Source organism: Andrographis paniculata, unplaced genomic scaffold (assembly GCF_009805555.1).
Source record: "Andrographis paniculata isolate CXL003 unplaced genomic scaffold, ASM980555v1 Contig30END, whole genome shotgun sequence".
In the NCBI taxonomy this organism is placed as follows: Eukaryota; Viridiplantae; Streptophyta; class Magnoliopsida; order Lamiales; family Acanthaceae; genus Andrographis; species Andrographis paniculata.
Window position 1 is genome coordinate 2263577 of NW_026137563.1, and position 17568 is coordinate 2281144.

The window sequence follows — 17568 nt, forward strand, 5'->3', positions numbered from 1 at the left end:
ATAGTTGAAGGTGGGGAAGATCAATCAATGGAACAAATTGTCCTTGCCTGTGTGTTGCCTGTTTGTTTGGATCGCTCTCTACATTCGCATATTCGTGTCCTGTCTGCACATTAGACGTCAATTGCAAGAAATCATTAAACAACTGGCAGCACATATAACTATTATATATATATAGATATAGATAGATAGATAGATACAATTATGTGTGTGATCAAAATGCATCTGAAATTTAGTTCTGTAATTTAGCAGTAATTAGGTTCGTCATTCATGGAATTGCATGGGAATTGGGAAATCATCTCAATAGTGGAGTGAACATTACTCGTGATTGGTGATTAGTGTTGGTATTCAACGAGAGGCGTGTCGACGAAGTAAAGGAAAGTGGGAGCGGCAAACATGATCAAAAACGCATAAATCGCCCGCGGCATATTCCGGAATATTGAAACGCCGAATGCACACGCTGCCGACACCGCACAATTTCAGTATTTTGTGTGGCCACTGGCCAGCCTTCAGTCCTATTCCCATTTTTCGTCTTCCCAGGATTTTCTCTGGCTTGCTCACCATGTCCAAGGCACTTGGTCGGATTTCAAGCTCCTGTAAGTAATCAATCCAATGCGAACTTCATTTCGATGAGCAATTTAGGGTTACGCAGAGTGTGGGAGGAAGTGCATGCAGTAGTGGGGAAGTGCGTTGCGTTTCAATTTTTGGATTCAATTTCAAATTTCCATTCCGGCTTCGGATCTCTGCGATTGGCTTTTGTCCTTTGGTATTGATTTCAGAGGTTAAGATCTAGATTCCTGATTCTAGTTCTCGTTGTTAGGGTTAGATCTTCTAGTTTCCAGTGTCCTTCTAATGAACGAACATCTTTAGGCTATTTCGGTTGGTGATCTGTAACTGAATTGTTTGTAGATCCAGTTTTATCTGCTACGCTCCAAATGATTCTGTTTTTTGTTCATCTGTGTTCTTCAAAACCACCATGACTGATTTTTGTTACAGAACTAACTATTTTAACTTAGCTCTGCATTGGCAATCTGTTTCTTAAGGTTGTAGTAAAGATGAAAGGCACAAACAGAAATTGGGGACCGAAAACTCGGAAGAAACTGCAAAGTATGAAATTATGAAGAAAGCTAAAAGTGCATCCTCTAAGCTCAGACATTCCTTAAGAAACAAGACGAGAAAACGAAACGATGTCGGAGTTTGTGAAGCCGAACACATTGGTGACATCGAGGAGCAAAATGTTGTAGATGCTTTCAGGCAAACACTGGCCATGGACAATTTGCTTCCTGCAAAATTCGACAATTATCATATAATGTTACGGTAAGCGTCTATCATCTACAATCCTTCAGCATCGATCGATTGAAATAATGACATTAATCATATATGCAGATTTCTGAAAGCAAGGAAGTTTAATATCGAAAAAGCAAAGGTCATGTGGAAGAACATGCTTCAATGGAGGAAAAATTTTGGCTCTGATACAATCATGGAGGTGATCTTACATTTTTCTTATGTGCTGGATGAGTAACATGTTCATTAACTTAATCAAAATTTCAGGACTTCGACTTCAAAGAAATTGAAGAAGTGCAGAAATATTACCCTCATGGTTATCACGGCGTTGACAAGGCTGGAAGACCTGTGTACATAGAAAGATTGGGGATGATTGATGTCGAAAGGCTGCTGCAAATCACAACATTGGAGCGATTTGTGAAATACCAAGTTAAGGAGTTTGAGAAAACTCTTGCTACAAGGTTCCCGGCATGTTCTGTTGCAGCCAACCGGCATATAGACACGAGCACAACTATTTTGGATGTCCAAGGATTGGTACTGTTTTTCTCGATCTAATTTTTCAAGAATGGAGCAGTGATGATTAGATTAGCCGTTGTCGACTGTGTTTTGATCTGATCTCCTTGTCCGTCTCCGTTCATCCAGGGTTTTAAGAATTTAACCGGCCCTGTTATGGATTTCATTAAGATGGTTCAGAAGATCGATAATGACAATTATCCTGAAGTACGTCTCCCCGACTATTCCTCTCTGTTATTTCTTGATTCCTGGAGCTGCATCTGCAACATAAGCATTTTTTTTGTTTTTCTGGAATGTCTTGCAGACACTTCACCGTATGTTCATCATCAATGCCGGTTCTGGCTTCCGGGTTATCTGGAATTTCATCAAGCCTTTACTTGATCCCGATTCGACTTCAAAAATTCAGGTGCTTGGCAGCAAATACCAAGACAAATTGCTTGAAGCGATCGATGAAAGGTGACTGTTTATTAAAGCACATCTGTCTGCACACACACACACACACTTGTAGTTATGTAAGAACTCACATTAGCTTTGTTGACAGTGTGCTCCCAGAATTTCTCGGCGGTAGCTGTACCTGCGCGAACGAGGGTGGCTGTCTGCGATCAGATAAAGGTCCATGGAAAGATGACAACATTTTATCGAAGGTAATTAATTTAATTAGAATTCTCATGCTATGGGTTTATGATCTACCACTGTAACTTGTGAAAATAACATATGAAATGGATTGTAAAGATGAAAATAGACACAACAGTGCAGCAATTCCAGGAAGCAACAATCTCAGAGGAGAGTTAATCATCAAGGTAGCTAAGAATCACTCCTAGTCTGCCATCTTTGTTTTTGTAATGTTCATCAAACACTACCATGACTAACATTTTGATGTACCAGTGTACAGAATAGCATATATGTATACATATGTGAGCTGAGCTGAAGAAGAATGAAGATTTATATGAAGCAGATAAAGCTGGATTACCATGGCGGATTGCTTCAAATACGTTGGCACTTCAAACCAGTGGATTCATCAGCTTCAATTTGATTCGATTCTTCTATATATGATTCAGAGAAATATTTACCAGAATTGTTCCGCTGTATGTCTGACTGATTTGCATCTTTGAAAATTGCCATTTCCATTCATCAGCATTGGCAACGATTCGAATCATGGTATGGTTTTATCTAAATTGGATTTTTTCTTCTCCTCGAGGAATACAATTAGGCTCTGCAACGCAACGCCTGCGTCGTCGCTCTTGATTAACTCTCCGGCGACTTCTGCTGGCGTTGCTTCGACTTTTCTCAACAAATCCTCGACCTCCACATATAGTGGATGCTCCTCTACATTCAGGTAATTGCAAGCAAGAATCTTGAACCCGCTGAATGTGCAGTAGGACATCTCCAACTGCACATCTATTCGACCCGGCCGGAGCAGCGCCGGATCAAGCCGATCCTTGTGATTCGTGGTGAACACAATGATCTTCTCGTCCCCGCAGCTCGACCACAGCCCATCAATGAAGTTCAGAAGCCCAGACAATGTTATCTGCACTAAACAACGTAGATGTAGGAAATATTCTCAGACAAGAAAAAACAGACAAATAGACATTGGAACACATGATCATCCATGTCAATGCAACATAGCACAAACCTTGTCCTCCTCGGCCACCGCCGGATTATCCGTTTCCCGGTTATGCAACCCGAAATTGCAATCGATGTCTTCGATCACGAGTATCGACCGGTTTCCGGAGCCGATCAGCAGCCTTCTCAAGTCGGAGTTGCACTGAACTTCTCGCAAGTCCAAATCATAGACGTCGAATTTGAGGTAATTGGCAATGGCGGCGATCAAGCTGGATTTTCCGGTCCCCGGTGGCCCGTAAAACAGGTAGCCACGTTTCCATGCCCGGCCAACTCTCCGGTAAAAATCTTTCCTCCTCACGAACCTGTCAAGATCCTCAATCAGATCGGCTTTAACGTCGGGATTCATCGCCATTGTATCGAACGTCGCGGGATGGTTCATCGCTACAGAGCCCCAATAATCAGTGCCATTGTAATCTACCGTGTGCAATCTCACGGTTCTGTTCTCTTCCTCCATCTCCTTCGCTGTCCTCAGGATATGCAGCAGGTAAACCTTCAGTGCGAAATCCTTGTGTTTTTTGGGGAAAGTTAATTCGAAGTGTCGGACTTCGGTTCTAGGGTTGCTATTCTTGCCGGAATGAGGCGGCGACGTCTTGACAGCGGAGGATTGCAGAATCCAATTGAATTTAACTCCAGAGTAGGAATCGATGATCTCCTGATCCTTGTCGACAGCGACCGCCATTTCCTGCTCTTTCTCGAGCTTGTTCACTCTAATCCTTTGCGTGGAGGAGGAGATTTTGGTGCCTAGATACAAATTCGCAGCGTGAAACATGTGATTCGAAGTTAACCCTTCGTATTCGTGTATGACGACGGTGAGGTGGAAGGAGAAGCGGCGGGAGAGTTTGAGGAAGGAGGAGGAGAAATAGTCGTGGAGTGCGTCCGGAATGAGATCATTGGCGATGGACTTGAGGAGAATGACGGAGGCGGCGATGGAAGCGGCGGCGGTCAGGTATGCGTTGCAAGCAGAAGGCAGAGATTGCGATTGAGTCACCATTGCAATTGAAAGCAGTAGAGAGAGGCAGGAGGTGACGATGAAGACGAAGATGAAGATGATTGTGTTCTGCCATTTTTCTTGGGAGAGGGGGCAAGTTTGGAGTTGGGCTCTATGGGCTTACTCTATAAAACGGTCCTGTTATGGGCCTATAATTGGGCCCATTATATTATTGGCCTGAAAAATAAGACAATAGTGTTTCTTTGAAAAAAAAAAAAAAAAAAACTCTTATTTACTCTTTTAGATTTTGTATTTCTCAAAAAAATAAATAAATAGATTATTTTATTTTTTTAAAAAAATATTATATCAAAAATATTATTTTAATATAAAATTTCAATCAAATTTTTTCAATTTTTTACCAAAGAAACACCCAAATAATCAAACCCAGATATAAAATTTCAATTAAATTTTTTCAATTTTCTACCAAAGAAACACACCCAAATAATCAAACCCAAAAAATAAAATTTCAATCAAATCTTTTCAATTTTCTACGAAAGAAACACACCCAAATAATCAAACCCAACAAATAAAATATCAATTAAATCTTTCCAATTTTCTACCAAAGAAACACACCCAAATAATCAAACCCAAGAAATAAAATTTCGATCGAATCTTTTCAATTTTCTACCAAAGAAACACCCAAATAATCAAACCCAAGAAATAAAATTTCAATAAAATGTTTTGAATTTTCTACAAAAGAAACACACCCAAATAATCAAACCCAACAAATAAAATTTCAATCAAATTTTTTCAATTTTGTACCAAAGAAACACACCCTATAATCAAACCCAAGAAATCATTAGAATTTAGAAACTTTGTCAGCTATTGCGTGCTAACTTGTGACATTTTTATTTTTTTATATATATAGTATAGAAATATAAATTTGGTACTTGAATATTGTTGGGAAATTGTTAAAAGTTTTTTTTTTTTTTTTTTTTTACCCCACGATGAAATCCTTGAAGAAGTGGGATGGGTGTATAAATGAACACCCAACTTCAACTTCCCTTTTTTGAATGAGCAAGTAAAGAAGGAAAAATATAGGTGTATTTGTTTAATATTTTAATAAATTATATTGATAATATAAATATATATATATTTGAATTAAATATTGATTTTTATTAAAAAAAATAATTGAATAAACAAAGTCCTTGAAAATAAATCTATTATAAATATTCAACATTCAATTAAAAAATTTTACCCTCCCCTATGACCCTATCCATATCCAATAGAACATTCGAGCCACCATAACGTCAACATAGCTACATCCTCATTGATCAGGTGTGCAGTATTTAAGCTATTATTAGCCCGTTTGGATTGGCTTAAAAAATAAATAGAAGTAAAAAACAGAAGCAATTCGATTTTGTATTTGGATAAATCATTATAAAAGCAGTTTTTTTACTTTGTACGTTGTATAGTTAAAAGTGCTTAAAATTACTTAAAAGGATATGCGGTTAATATAATACTAGTTTTTTTATAACACTTTTATAATTTAATTTAAATTTTATAAATTATATTTAAAGATTTTAAATTAAAGTATAAAAAATATACTTTTAAATTTTGATTATTTATATTTTAAAATTTTAATTTAAGGATAATATATCAATTAAACATAAAATTACAGTATAATATTATATAATTTGTATTTTATAATTTATTTTAAAATTTTATAGTTTATATTTAGTAATTTAAGTATAATTAAAAAATTTATATACTCCTATTTACTTTTGGTATTTAAATTTTAAATTTTAATCCAAATATAGTACATAAATTAATTATATTTTTTAATTTGTATTAAAATATAATATATAAGTTATTTATTTTTATATTATATTATATTATTGCTTTTATTATTATTATTATTATTATTATTATTATTATTATTATTAAGGATAAAACATTAATTTTCAAATATACTTTTGTTTGTTTCAAAAGTTACCTCCAATGTACTTTTGAAAAAAACACTTTTCAACTTCAAAGGCTGCTTCTGCTTTTAGACAGAAGCCAATGCAAACAGGTGCAAACTGCTTTTTTTTAGAAGCAGAAACCAAAAGCTCATGCCATAAGCCAATTCAAATGGGGCTTACTTTTTTTCTTTTTTATTTTTTTGAAAAAATATATATATTATATCAGATTTTTTTCATTTCAATTATTTTTTAAAAAGAATTTATTTATTTAATTTTTTTATTTTCAAACAAATAAAAAATTAAAAAACACTTTCAATATGTAAAAACTCGATGAAATAAAATGATGGCGAACACTTATTGACATTTGAAAATAGATTTGTGAATGAATGAAGTATGTTGAACAAATAATTGAAGGCCACGCTCCTGTCTCCAGCTCCAGTCTCCACCCATCTCATTTCATGCCGTTATTAGGCACGTGTCTAAATGAATTATTAAACCTACATTTATTTATTATTATTATTATTTTATTTTACGTGGGAACTGTAATCACTACCCGAAACTCCGCACTAGGTAAACCTACATTTACTTTCAAGTAACAAATTAGGGTGTGTGAATTTGTGTGCCATTATTATTATTACTGTTGTTATTTTTATTTTTATTTAAGTTATATTTTTAAAATGAATATAGATAATAAATGTTATATTTTTACTCAACTCAGCGTTTCTTTGGATTTGAATTAAGAAGATTTAATTTAAATCTTGTATTTATATAATATTTTGTAAAGAAAAAGAAATATAATTTAAAAAAAAAAAGAATCTAAGGGTGTGTTTGTTTGAGAGTTTGGATTTTGATGTTTTTGGAGAGAAAAATTTGTAGGAATAGTAAAAATTCCACAAAATCCCTCAAACAAAACACACCCTAAATTAATTATAAAGTTTGGAAACACAAAAGTTATACTTCATGAGTCCTAATATGTGTGGATATTGTAGATATGAAAATTAAGAATAATTATAAATTAAAATAACTAATTAATTTAATTAAGATTAAAAAAATTATAGATTATAAATTTAAAATAGAATTAAAATATATAATATTTTTATTTTTTTAAAAAAAAATTATATGAAACGATTGAAAATAAAAATACTAATACCGGTACAGAGTAAATATAATTGAGAATATTTACAAGTATTTATTTATCAATAAATCTAGTTTACAAATATAATAAAAGACAGTTAGGGTGTGTTTCAATTTACTATTCATCTCATTTTTTTTTCTTCAGAAATATCAAATCAAACACTTATTTTTTATTTTTTATATTATATTAAAAATCAATTTTACATTCAAAATATCACATCAACACCTATTTATATCACATCATACAACTATTCAAATTCAAAATTTTTCCCATTCAAATCCCAACTCAAAATTCAAACCCCCAAACAAACACACCCTTATTGTATCTTCATTAAAATTTAAATATATAGTATAATTTGTTAAAAATTAAATTAAGTTGAATGGTCCGTAGCTAGCTATAATTAGATATTTATTAATCTATGCATTCATAGACGTCATTTCATTGACAACAAAGGGTGCTACGTCACCTCGTTGATACTTCTAACATTGCAACTACTAAATATTGGCAAAAATCTTTAGTTTTCGTTACATGGGATTTAGTTATGTATTTTGATGATATATTCTATGTTCACCTTTTTTTTTTTTTTTTTTTTTTTGTCATCCAAAAATATTTTTATTTTTTTAAATAAAAAATTATTTTATTTTTATACTGTTTTTATTATAAAAAAAATCATTATTATTCACTTTTATTAAAATTCGTGCCCGGTCAAATGAGCACATATTTGCATGAAGTATTACTCCCTCCGTCCCATTGAAAAGTTACCATTTTTCATTTTTGTTCGTCCTAAAACAAGGTTACCATTTCCTAATTTAGTAATTATACTACATACTTAACATAATAAATACCCTTTCAACTTAAAATATATTACACAAATATCATTACTTTTATATTACACCATACTAATAAGGATATTTTTATCTTTTTTTACTACAATCTAATATAATACTAATATTAAAAAATCTATGTGCAAAAAGCAAACGTCATCCTTCCAACGGGACGGAGGGAGTATTATTTTTCGAAGCAAGTCAACAAGTATCATTCTATATCCACTACTACTGAATTTTAAATATGATTAAATCCTAGATTAAGTCGAGGCAAAGTATTATGATTCAGTTACGTCGATCACACAAATTTTACAAAAACTAAAAATAAAATAATAATAATAAATAATAATAATAATAATAATAATAAAACATGTGGCACAGATTAGCACGTTACTGCGTCACTGTTGCATTCAAGGTCCAAAAGGCCAAAGATGCCTGAAACTCGAAATTATGTATCACGTGTTACATAATGTAAACATATATAATATATACGCACGTGTATGTACCACCATGCATGTGTGTTTATTTTAGATTTAATAATGTTAAAAATAAAAATAAAAATAAAAATATTTTAAACAAAGTTTTGAATGAATGCAAATAAATATATATATATATATATCTTTGTTCACATAAATAGTCTTAAAATAAATTTTTAGAATATTAAAAATAAGAGTATTATATCTGTGAATGAGTTTGTATAAGGTAGAAAAGTCAATAGTATCATTGAATTTAATTATAATGTGATTGTATAATTTGTGTTTTGGTAAATAAAAATAGTGAGAATTAAAAAAAAAAAAAAAGGGATGGAAATCATATTAATTATAAATAAAAATGAATTATTTTAGTGTGACAATTAAAATGAAAAGTAAAACTATTTTAGATGAAAAAGACCTGGTATAAAAAAATTGAATAAAATATTGCATTTTGAATATAAAATATGCGTTTGAATTTGCATTTTTAAATATAAATGAAGTACTATTTTTTCAATATTTTTTACTTTGTAAAATCAAGAATCAATTTTGAATAAAAAAATACAAAATATTTTGAGCTGTGGAAAATAATTTTATTATAATTTATAAACAAATATATTATGTAAAACCCTAAATTAAGCATTTAACTCTCTCTCTCTAGACATACATACACACCAACTATATATATATAGATGGATAGATCACTGAAAGTAATATCATCACTTATATTCATTCATTGCTCTGAAGAAGATATATATCTTCAATTCGTTCTTCAGAAATTAAGTCGGAAATTATTAATAAAAATGGAATATATTCACATGAAGGGAGGCGATGAGGACACCAGCTACGCTAGAAACTCCACTTTCCAGGTATCATCCAATTATCCAAAACTTGATCAATTCATTACACCAATACTTAGGTTTTTTCACTCTGAATCAAACCTTTATTTTAGTTTTATGACATGGATTTCACAGAGGAATCTAATGTCAAAGTCCAGTTCAAAACTGGAAGAAGCTGTCAGAAAAGTAGTCTTATTATGTCTGAACCAGAAAACCCTAATTTCCAGCAGCATAGGCGTGGCTGATCTTGGCTGCGCTTCAGGCCCCAACGCTTTCATCCTTCTCTCCGACATTATCCACGCCATAAATAAAATTTGTTCATCTGATGAGATCGAATTACTGCCCGAACTCAGGTTGTCGCTCAACGACCTCCCCGGCAACGATTTCAACAGCATCTTCGCTTCGTTGCCCGATTTTTACAGTACAATCAAACCCGACAATGGCGGAATTGGCGGCTGCTTCGTTTCTTGTGTCGCCGGAACTTTTTACGGCCGGCTGTTCCCCCGACGTAGCCTCCATCTTGTCCACTCTTCCACCAGCCTCCATTGGCTTTCTCAGGTAATTAATCAAAATAAAAATAAAAAATTGAATAATTAAAATGAATCTGATGATATATATATCTTCGCATCGCAGGTTCCGCCGGAGTTGCAGAACTCCGGCGAACATTTGAACAAAGGAAATACTTACATAAGCAAGAGTAGTGCGGAGTGCGTAAGGGAAGCTTATCTCCGGCAGTTTCAGAAAGACTTCTTCTCATTTCTCCGATGCCGCGCCGACGAGATGGTGCCCGGCGGGCAGATGGTGCTCTCGTTCATCGGGCGGGTCTCACCCGACCCGGCTGCCCCGGAGGCTGCCCAGGCGTGGGAAATCCTCGCCCAGGCACTCATCACCATGGCTTCACGGGGGAAACTCGAAGAGGAGAAAATCGACGCATTTAATGCGCCGTACTACGCGGCGTCCGCGGCGGAAGTGGAAGCTGTGATCCTACAGGAAGGTTCCTTCGCGGCGGACTGCCTGCAAGAATACGAGGTTCGTTGGGATCAAGGTTTCCATGACGATGGCGATCAGTCAAGAGTGTTGATGACGAAGGGGCAAAGATTTGGGAGAATGGCGAGGGCAGTAGCGGAGCCCATGATCGAATGGAGCTTTGGATTTGGAGAAGACGATATGGATGAATTGTTTCAGGTGTATGATAACCTCGTCGATGATCACTTCGCCGGCGCCGGCGCCGCCGCGCCCTACTTCATCAATTTGCATCTGTCTCTTACGAGGAAGGATAATTAATTAATTGAGGTATTAGATAAAATTAGGTAATAACAATGGACGCAGTGAAATTTTCTTAAAAATAGTAAATAATATGGCCCAGGTCTCGAACCTGCGACCTTCGCGTTATTAGCACGACGCTCTAACCAGCTGAGCTAATAGGCCAAGTTGTTACTAAGATCTGTGTAATATTTAAATAAATGTTATTCTGTTTATTGTTAAAGTGAATAATTTATATTGTTTCATAGGAAGAAATTATTGAAGAGACAACAAAATCAAAATAATATTAATAAGGGATTGAAAGTTATTATAATTGATTAAGTCATATGGCTAGCATGAAGACATTGGAAGTTTCTTTTATAAATAATTTATAATATAATTATATTGAAAATGTGTGTTCGTTTGATGGATTTGGACAAAATCCCACTGTTGATCCAAAATTTTCTCCCTAAAAAATCAAATCAAACACCTATTTTTTATTTTTTATATTATACTAAAAATCAATTTTACGTTCAAAATATCACATTATCACCTATTTATATCACATAATACAACTATTCAAATTTAAAATTTTTAATATTTAAATCCTAACTCAAAATCCAAACCCCTAAACAAACACACCCTTGGTATTGGACCATTGGACTTTTTTATTCCACTGTTATTGGACAACCGGTACAAAATGAATTCATTATTTATTTCAAAATTGGCATACATAATCTCAGAAATCAACAAGGGTGAGTATTCTATACATTTTTATTCTTAACATTAATCATTCAATTTATAATTTAAATTTTCTTCTTTTTTATATGAAGATCTATTTTATTTTATTTTATTTTATTTATTTTTTGTATCGTTAATGTTCAAACTATTTAATAATTGTAAATTTGTGTGTCTCATAAAGATGGTATACATGCATGCATTGTAATAACTTAACTGAAACAATTTTAAGATAACACATCACATACATATTTTGATATTTTACTTTCTATCCTACCTATATTTCATATATAGCTTTTAGTATAGATATAATGTAAATTTAATGATAAATGATGATATCAAAAGTATAAATGTAAATTTGTTATACAAATAATTTCAATTTATCTTTCGTCGTGAAACATTACGTATGAAAATATTAAAATATCGGGTATTTTATACATATATATACATATATTAATGTATGTCTATTTATTTTAGCATGCTAGCAAGTTATTTATATGTTAGGACAGAAAATTGATAAATCATTAATACGTGAGTACGTTGAATCCTTTAGAAAATGCTATTATATATATTTTATACTATTAATATAAATAAATATATATTTTACTATTAACTTGTATTTTACAATAATGAATGACCAAAAAATTGTTAAATAGTAAATTTTATATTAATTGTTAATTTATCTTAAGAGTATTTTGTATCATTCTACAAAATAGTAATAATTTTTATTATGTTAAAAAAACTGAAACAATATGTGCAATGACGGGTAGCACACTGATTGCCCATATGTATTGAGTCATTTTCATTCGCCTCAAATTAATTGTCTTAGTAAAAAATAGTCCCTAAATCACTGTAAATTTACTCACTTTTCCAGTATTATAGGGACATTATTGTTGTTACATTTAAATTAACATATATAATTATTAATTTAACAAGGACAAAGTGGTCTATTTATTATTACAAAACCGTTATGATACTTTGTTCTAGATAGAGCCGGCAACGGGTCGATTCGTGTTGGGTTAATTACTTTAAACGGGTTAAATTACTCAACCCCTAACCCGACCCTTTTATTATCGTGTCGGGTTCGGGTTGACTCGTGTTGACCCGTATACATAATTAAGTCTAATTTCTTGATTCAAATTAAATAATTTTTTGTTTTGTTGTCGTGTTATATTAGTTTTTATTGGTTTGAGCGTATTGAATTATTTAAAATTGAACTTAGTTTATATTAATTTATGAAAAAATTATTAAATTATGATTATTATATATATAATAAATATATTAATCAATATTAATGCATTATAATTGGGTTGTCGTGTCGGGTTCGAGTTGAGAGTCTCAACCCTAACCCGACCCGTTTATTATCATGTCGGATTCGTGTCAACCCGTATACATAATCGGGTTGAAATATTTGACCCAAACTCAATTATTTCGTATTGGATCAGTTTTTGCCGGCTTTAGTTGTAGATATTGATTGTAAATTTGTAACAAAAATTTGTCTATTCTTATCCATACTATTTAATATATACACACATAGAAACTTATTTTTATATAGCCATTAGTAGTTTTCAAAATTTGATTGAATTAGGGGTATTTTAATATTTTTAGTCCCCCTATTATTTCTAGTTATTCCAATAAAAGAACAGTTTACTCATTCCAATATTCAATTCAATTATTATGTTCTTTCCTTTTTTAAACAAAAAAAGATATTAAACCAAAAAATAATAATAAACAAAAATTTTATTAAATAATTTGTCCTTAGCATGCATGATTAATTAATAAAGTGATCAAATAAAATGATAATCAATGGAACTATGATTGGATTAAATATGGTCTGCCTATGCATGTCTTTGGGTCACCATAAAATAATCATATGGATATTTATCGCAAATTATATATATATATATATATATATTTAAACTGTAATTATTTATTTATTTATTTTATATTTATTATTATTATTATTATTTTTACCATGGATCTACACCAATTTTCTGATAGTGGTTTATTCGGGTCATATCCCAATTTCAGTTTCTGGAAATGCCCAATGGTCTGATAGGACATTCCCATGTGTGTTTGTAATAACATTTCATTTAGGTACAACTCTAATTTATTGTCATTATACATTTTCAGCAAACAAAATAATTAAATCCATGATTATGATTGTGCTTTCTTTTCATGATAACTTATAATTGATGAATGATTAGTTCACTAACAGTGTGTGTGTATATTATCGTTTCATAAAATTAAAATTACTTTTTAAATATATATATATATATACACACACAGTAACACTACAGATAAAATATCTAGAATAGCTTAGCTGTCATGTTATAAAAAAAAGAAAAAGGGCATTGGGTTTAATTTAGCTACGAATATAAAGTCCTTATCAGTTTGGTTTTTGTCTGTACGTAATTAAAATTATTGCCTGAAAATTACTTTATGATTGTTGAGATATTTATTTTGTGCACATAATTCATTCCATAAATAGTAAACTACTAAAATAACTTGACAGAAGTGGATCACACCACCTCAATTTTGTAATTCGAGGCTAAAGAAGTCATTTCCACGTACCCTTTTTTACAAATTAATCAATCAATAAGAAAGAAAAAAAATATGATTTTCATTTTTTTTGACATTATCACGATCATATATTAATATCAACAAATTTTTTTCATGTGGGTTTCATCTTTATCACAATTAGGGTTTACCACTTTAAAGATAAATAAAGAAATCAACAGGGTTATGTATATTTAAAATTATATGGCATTTTAGGTAGCAATGATACATCATTTAATTAAATTTATTTATTTTTAATATATCTTGCTAGATTCTGGCTGGGGCAATGTTGTTGAGGTTGACCCAAATAAATCATGATGCCATTAATTAATTAATTGATTATTCTGTCAATCTTTTTATATTTTAACAGTTCAAATATATTGTAGAATTCCAAATTAAGGTGACAGTGCACCATAATATTCTTACAAGACAAATTCCTGTTATTGCTTTATATAAATATGGCCCCTCATATCATTATTAGTATTATAATATGAAAATTCAGTATTACAAATAAATATTTTTCTTGTGGTATAGGAAGTTGGCATCTTAATAAATACAAGACAAAGTGCTTAACAGCAGCAATATACCTAATTGCATGCAAGTTTTGAGGCAGAAAGAAACCATTTGGAGTCACACTGGCAACACCATTTCTAGCTACAATTTGTTTTTTTTCATATGTATATATATATATATATTAATTAATAATTTATTGCACATATCTTGAATTATGAAAATTTTTTGGAATCAGACACGTTTCCATATATATATTTTTTCAATTTCATAAATGCTTTGTGCATAAATTGTGCATGCCCTAACAATGTGCTTTTTTAAAAAATATATATATATATTGTATTATTAAAATCAATTATGCATAAAGCAAATTATAGGTAAGTGATCTACTATCATTATTACAAATGTGCACATGAACTGGTGGATTATTAAATTGTGGTAAGACAGCAAATGTTAAAGATTCTTCCAAGAACTCCCCACTATCTAACATCCATTCCTTTTGGATGAGTGATCATCATTACTTCCAGCATTAGGGCAAAAAAATTAATATACAATAATAATAATAATAATATACAGATGAAATTTTATTGCAAACCCATTGTCAGTAATGCAAATTAAAGTGGCTTTTTTAGTTTTACAAATTGATATTTAAAGGATAAATTAGTGTTACTTCGTAACTTAGGAAAAGGGCCTAAAATATTTGCTTGTGAAAGCCACTAATTCCGGGAGACCCATGTTTGCAATTTGAAATTTAAATTACATTTCATTTAATTAGAGCCATTTAAATTTAGACACAGCAACCAAATGGAGCCAAAAGTGGGAAGGGTCAGTAAAGCAACTATGGTGCAGAATATTTTGCATGTTTCTTTGTGCCTACAAATATGATGATGATGATGTTTGATGTTTGAAGTTTGGATTTAATAATTCTATTTTTATATATCCAAATGGGGCCAGAGTTTGTACTTTGGGAAATGAAGGGTAGATGACAAACTAACATTGAAGATTGGAATTAAACAGGGGATGGATTTTATTGCAGAAAGAAAGACAGAGGATATAAGGAATATTGAAAATACTAATTACATATATAAATATCATCATTAGTATCGAGATTAGGTTTAATTAATTAACAGTAATTACGCCATTTGCAGCAATCGGCGATGCCCATATTGTTGTTCGAACTGATGATTCTTCTCCTCGGAATTCTTTCTGCACCAGTGAGTGTCTATGAAAGCGTCGACTGTCCGCCGGAACTCTTCGCTGCTTAGCCTCTCCAGCCGGTCGGTGGAAACCGCCGTCTCGCGGCGGTTCTGGGACTCAGATCGGCGGAGCTCCGCCGCCGCCGTCACCGGAATCGATCGCCTGGGTTTCTCCGACTGTGTCCTCTGGAACCTCCTGATTTGCTTCGTCGCCTTCGCTATGGCTTCCGAAACGTCGTCGCATTGTGGGGTCTGTTCTTTTGATGATTCCGTGCACACTATTATCTGCTTCTCTTCGTCGGCGCCGGCGACGGCGGAGGGGGAATTAATTTCTGCCGTTTTGGGGATAGGGCAGGGCGGGGGAGGGAGAGAGGGGTCGCGTTGATGATGGGCCGCCGCCTCGCTGTGCTTGATGTACTCGTCGTAAAAGTCGCCGGCGGCGGAGAGCGCCGTCGCGGTGTCGCTCCGGCGGCAGAGGACGACGAGGAGCGCGATGATGGCGTTCCCGAGGAGGAAGACGACGTGGTGGTTGCAGAAATAAGCGGAGGCCTGAATAAAACAGGAAACCGCCGTTCTCATAACCGCCGGCACACGCGCCGTCGACCACGACACCATTCCGACAACCACTACCACCTCAAAAACCTGGCGCAGTTTCGCCGCCCTCCGGAAACGGTTGAATCTCGCAACCGCCCTCTCCTTCTCCGACATGACCGCATCAAAAACCTGCGACTCCATTCTCAAATTTTCCCCAAATTCAAAACTCCGACGGCGGCGGCGGCTGCAAGAAGGGGAATAGGTGGAAGAAATCAGGAGAGGAGAAGGCAGACAAATGAGGGGAAATCGAAAGCAGCAGGCATGCGGGACGATATAAATGGCAATCGAAGGAGATCATGTACGTAAGGGAAGAAGAAGACTAGACACAGAGTGTGTGTGTGTGTGCGCGTGTCTGTAATGGGGAATGGCGGTTTTCAAACGTTAATGGCGTGTAAGGATTTTTGGGCTTCTGTAAGATTCTGCTTCTGCAACTTCAATTGAATGGGTCTTCTTGGGCACCAATTTAAATAGGCACCATCTACGACTACGAATCATTGCCTTTATTTTATTCGAATAATAATAGTACAAAAGATTTTATTTTATTTTTTAAATATGGTGACAATCATTGAATCTATAATTAGCCGCTTGTTTCTAAAAAGAATTTAAATTAAATTAAACGGATTATTGAAATTTGAATGTCCTAAAGTCGTGCTACTCAGAATAGCGACTATAGTGTTTCATCATCGTATTAGATTTGCCGTGTATCGTACGGATTAGCGGTTTTTACTTTTTCTTGTGTAAGGTATTGAACCATTCAAATTTGCTTATAGCTGATATTTTGTTAAATTTATTTATCTACATTTTATTGATGTAGTTTTGGATAATAAATTTAGGTCCTGAGTGTGTCCAATTTTTTAATATTCAAGTTACAATTTATCCCTAAAAAATATCAAAACATTATTTTTCTCAACTTTGAATGTATACTCATAAAATTCAAATTCGATTGGTTCTTGGTCCTAAGGTCGGCCAAAAGTCAGCTTTTCACGCAACTGGCATGAAACTGGTTGTCACATTTTCAGAAATTAACCCCAAATTAATCTGGCCTCATTTTAAATTTTATTGCATTACACCAAGAAATACCAACGAAACCGAATTTTTATCAATTTGTTGACTTTGACTTTTACTTTGACTTGTAGTTGACTTCATTTCAAT

The 17568-nt window shown here is 33.0% G+C and overlaps 3 protein-coding genes across 5 annotated transcripts; 2 read left to right on the plus strand and 1 right to left on the minus strand.

Annotated features, from left to right (window-relative positions):
• Positions 1-222: 222 nt before the first annotated feature.
• Positions 223-2985, plus strand: LOC127246246 (phosphatidylinositol/phosphatidylcholine transfer protein SFH5-like). The gene is made up of 9 exons (XM_051267501.1): positions 223-593; positions 1041-1314; positions 1384-1483; positions 1549-1815; positions 1924-2001; positions 2099-2250; positions 2336-2438; positions 2527-2594; positions 2680-2985. Exons 1-8 carry the CDS (start codon positions 449-451, stop codon positions 2584-2586), a joined length of 1179 nt encoding a protein of 392 aa, XP_051123458.1. The 5' UTR covers positions 223-448; the 3' UTR covers positions 2587-2594; positions 2680-2985.
• LOC127246245 (AAA-ATPase At3g50940-like) lies at positions 1091-4617 on the minus strand. 3 transcript variants are annotated; one of them, XR_007837710.1, is made up of 3 exons: positions 3428-4617; positions 2765-3322; positions 1091-2368 (listed from the first exon to the last, which is right to left on the minus strand). XR_007837710.1 is itself a non-coding variant. In XM_051267500.1 (2 exons), exons 1-2 carry the CDS (start codon positions 4406-4408, stop codon positions 2948-2950), a joined length of 1356 nt encoding a protein of 451 aa, XP_051123457.1. In that variant the 5' UTR covers positions 4409-4617; the 3' UTR covers positions 1091-2947. The 3 variants fall into 3 exon arrangements, 1 of the variants encoding a protein (XP_051123457.1); XR_007837709.1 differs by having other exon boundaries at positions 1091-1280; positions 1591-3322; XM_051267500.1 differs by having other exon boundaries at positions 1091-3322.
• Positions 4618-9415: 4798 nt separating this feature from the next.
• LOC127246728 (probable jasmonic acid carboxyl methyltransferase 2) lies at positions 9416-11063 on the plus strand. Its single transcript, XM_051268255.1, has 3 exons — positions 9416-9607; positions 9713-10135; positions 10211-11063. Exons 1-3 carry the CDS (start codon positions 9431-9433, stop codon positions 10859-10861), a joined length of 1251 nt encoding a protein of 416 aa, XP_051124212.1. The 5' UTR covers positions 9416-9430; the 3' UTR covers positions 10862-11063.
• Positions 11064-17568: the final 6505 nt, after the last annotated feature.